At 45.8% G+C, this 2880-nt stretch overlaps 1 protein-coding gene across 2 annotated transcripts in view; it reads left to right on the top strand.

Moving 5' to 3' along the window:
• The window catches only part of Poc5 (POC5 centriolar protein), a 30599-nt gene that overhangs the window by 19268 nt on the left and 8451 nt on the right, over positions 1-2880 (top strand). For both annotated transcript variants that reach the window (XM_023703641.1, XM_023703640.1), the window contains exon 7: positions 635-861. In XM_023703641.1, coding sequence (XP_023559409.1) covers positions 635-861 — 227 coding nt within the window. The remainder of the gene's footprint in view (positions 1-634; positions 862-2880) is intronic.

The following is a 2880-nucleotide window of genomic DNA, read 5'->3' as shown; positions in this document are numbered from 1 at the left end:
GTTTTGCAGGGTACATCAGTCTGGTTTGAAGTTTGTTTTCCTTTAGAACTTGAAATAATTCACTCTAAGCTTTTTTTGACATGAGGGAGATGCACTCCCCTACCCTGCTGGTGTCTCCATGCAGGTCTCTGAGGCCACCAGCAGTCGCCCTGTGTGAGGCCTACCTCAGGAGAAGGCGCCGCTGGCTACCTCCTCTGTTGAAGTTCCTTTCTTCACTGTCCCAGTGGGCTTTAGTTCACACTTCAGGTCTTTCCTGGGCTCGGGGGACCCACTTCCTTCTTGTCGTCCTCAGTTATTATATTCCAGCATCTGGACGCGATTCTCAGAGAGGCTCTTTCTCTGCTGCGTACTACTCTGCCATGTTGGTGCCTCCCTGTGTTATCTTTTGGATAAGAGCAAGTCATTACTTTTTAATGCTGATGTAAGTAAGCTGAAATCTTTGGTGGTGAATTAATGGTGACATTAACTGGTTAAGAAGAAAAACTGCAATAACTGAAAAAATAGTGGACTCCAGTGGACGTTAAATATCTACATTTTTGTTAGGATCAAATCTGAACCGTTACATGTTTTTACTGGGGGAAAATAGTCATCTTAACTGGGGGGAATTTTAATGAACTGAATTTGTGATTTATAGGGACAGATTTCACAAACAACAAAGAGTATGGCCCTGGTGTTCCAGGGAGAGAGCACTCAGCCCACCTAGACCCTTCGGTGTCAGCTGGAGCAGCCAGTGCCACCACAGTGCCCTCTGCCGTCTCCATGACGTCTGCTGGGGCTGCGTCCGCGCCCTCTGCCAGCGCTCATGGCCCTGCTTCTATGCTTGGCCTCAGCTCTGCATCCGCTGTGGCATCTGAAGAGGTGGTGAGTAGGGCTGGCACAGCTCTTGCTGTGCTTGGAAGGGACCAGGCACTGGTTTATAAGTGGGAGGTTTGGCTATGGTGCTGTGTTTTGATTGTGTGCATCTCTGGTATGGGGACCAGACCCAGGGCCACATGCAAGCCAGGCAGGTGCCTTTATGCTGAGCTGTCTCAACCCGTTTTGTTTTTGTTTTTGTTTTTTTCTGGTACCGGGATTGAACTAAGGACCTTGCACTTGCCAAGCAGGCACTTATGCCACTGAGCTATCTCTCTGGTCCCCTATTAGATATTTTTAATTCAGGATAGTTTTCTGTGGAGAAAAATATTTGTGTGGTACTTAGGCAAACCCACAGAAGGCACAAAGTGGTTAAAACATTAATTGGTAATGAGAAACAGTAACCCAAAGTGCTATTGTAGTAGTGATAGTCAAAATAAAAATAAAGAACTTTTCACTAACATATTTCAAAATCCTAGAAAAACAGACTTGGGTAAGAGTTGAGGATAGACTTCTTCTCAGGTCAAAGCACATTAGTTGGTGTTTTCAAGGACTGAGGAGGCTAAGATATCTCTAACTGCATGCTTGCTGTTCAGCTCGCCGCTTTCCCCCTCCCTGGACCCACGTACACAGTGACCCTGCTCTGGTGACTCCATCTGGGCCAGGTTGTAACTTGTCGTTCATAACTGCGTGAAAGCACAAGGATCTTCCTAGAGTCACCCAGCCTCTATTAGAGGCGGGCCTGGGGCAGGGTACTAAATGGGACAGCGTACGTGTGCATGTGCATGTATGCATGTGTACATGTGTACATGTGTACGTGTATGTGTGTGTGTGTGTGTGTGTGTGTGTGTGTATGTATGTGTGAAAACTGGCTAGAAGGGGAATGCACCAAGCTTTAAACCAAGCACATCCTGCCTGGACTCTGGGCTCCTGCTAGTGACAAGTATTTTTCAGCATTTCTCAGGAGGGGAAGAAACAGACCAGACAGGCTTATCGGGCTCACTTCTGTGGGCTCTCTACAAAGGACTCTGTGGCCTTTGTCCCTGCTCTGGCACAGCTGTGGCACAAGGCACACTGTCATAAAGCTCCTGTGGTGCTTCTCCCAACTCCTGATCACTGACATCAGAGGAAAGCTGGTAGCAGAAGCCATGCTAGGTCTGAAGCTCCGGGGCTCTGGGCAGCTTCTGCAGCCAAGATAACTGCTCGTCCACAGGCGGCTAGCTGGCTCCAGGCTCTGCCCTTTGAGAGCTGCTATCTTTGGCAAAAAATACATTGAGACCTGCTGTTTATCACGATCGTATGTGTGAAAACCATATGTATGTAGCACATGGCCATGAAGAGAAATTTGAATGTGTGGAGAAGTTTTGATTTCGAAACAAGATGCTAAAATTCAGCCCTAACACATGTTCAGTTGTGTTTATTTCCCGTGATTACATATTTTGAAGTGTTACACTATAGAGCTGATCTCAGCATTTATCTAAATTTCTGGTTTGTCATTCATGTCACATATGCAGCTGATACACACAGCTTAATTTTTGTTAGAATTTCCTTCTTAGAATGTAACTACAGCAATACATTTGCATCTGTACGTAAACCTGAATATGCATAAGGGAAAAAGAATGAGTGCTAGCTCACCACCCTTTTTATTGCCACCTTTTGACCACCTGAAATAATTTTGAAGTCTCCAAAGCATGAAAATCACATCAGCGATGGGCATCATGGTGCACACCTATAATCCCAGGATGTGGGAGGCTGTGGCAGGAAGATTGCAGTGTTTGAAGTCAGCCTGGGCTACCTAGTGAGTTCAAGGCCCGCCTACACTACACAGCAAGACCCTGTCAAAAAAAGAGAAAAAAAAGAAAAAAAAAAAAATATCCATTCTCCATCCACCCACCTTCCCACACACTACCTACCCCTTTAAAAACAGATGCACATTCAATTTTCTCCATGTGAGTACAGCCTCGAGTCATAAAGGAGAATCACAAGTAAGTCTCTCTGTAAGTGTAATGCTGGTTCTCTGTCTTTCTT

Source organism: Octodon degus, unplaced genomic scaffold (genome assembly GCF_000260255.1).
Source record: "Octodon degus isolate 3935 unplaced genomic scaffold, OctDeg1.0 scaffold00177, whole genome shotgun sequence".
Classification (NCBI taxonomy): Eukaryota; Metazoa; Chordata; class Mammalia; order Rodentia; family Octodontidae; genus Octodon; species Octodon degus.
The sequence above is the reverse complement of the archived record's forward strand: the minus strand, read 5'-3'. Positions and strand labels throughout refer to the sequence as shown.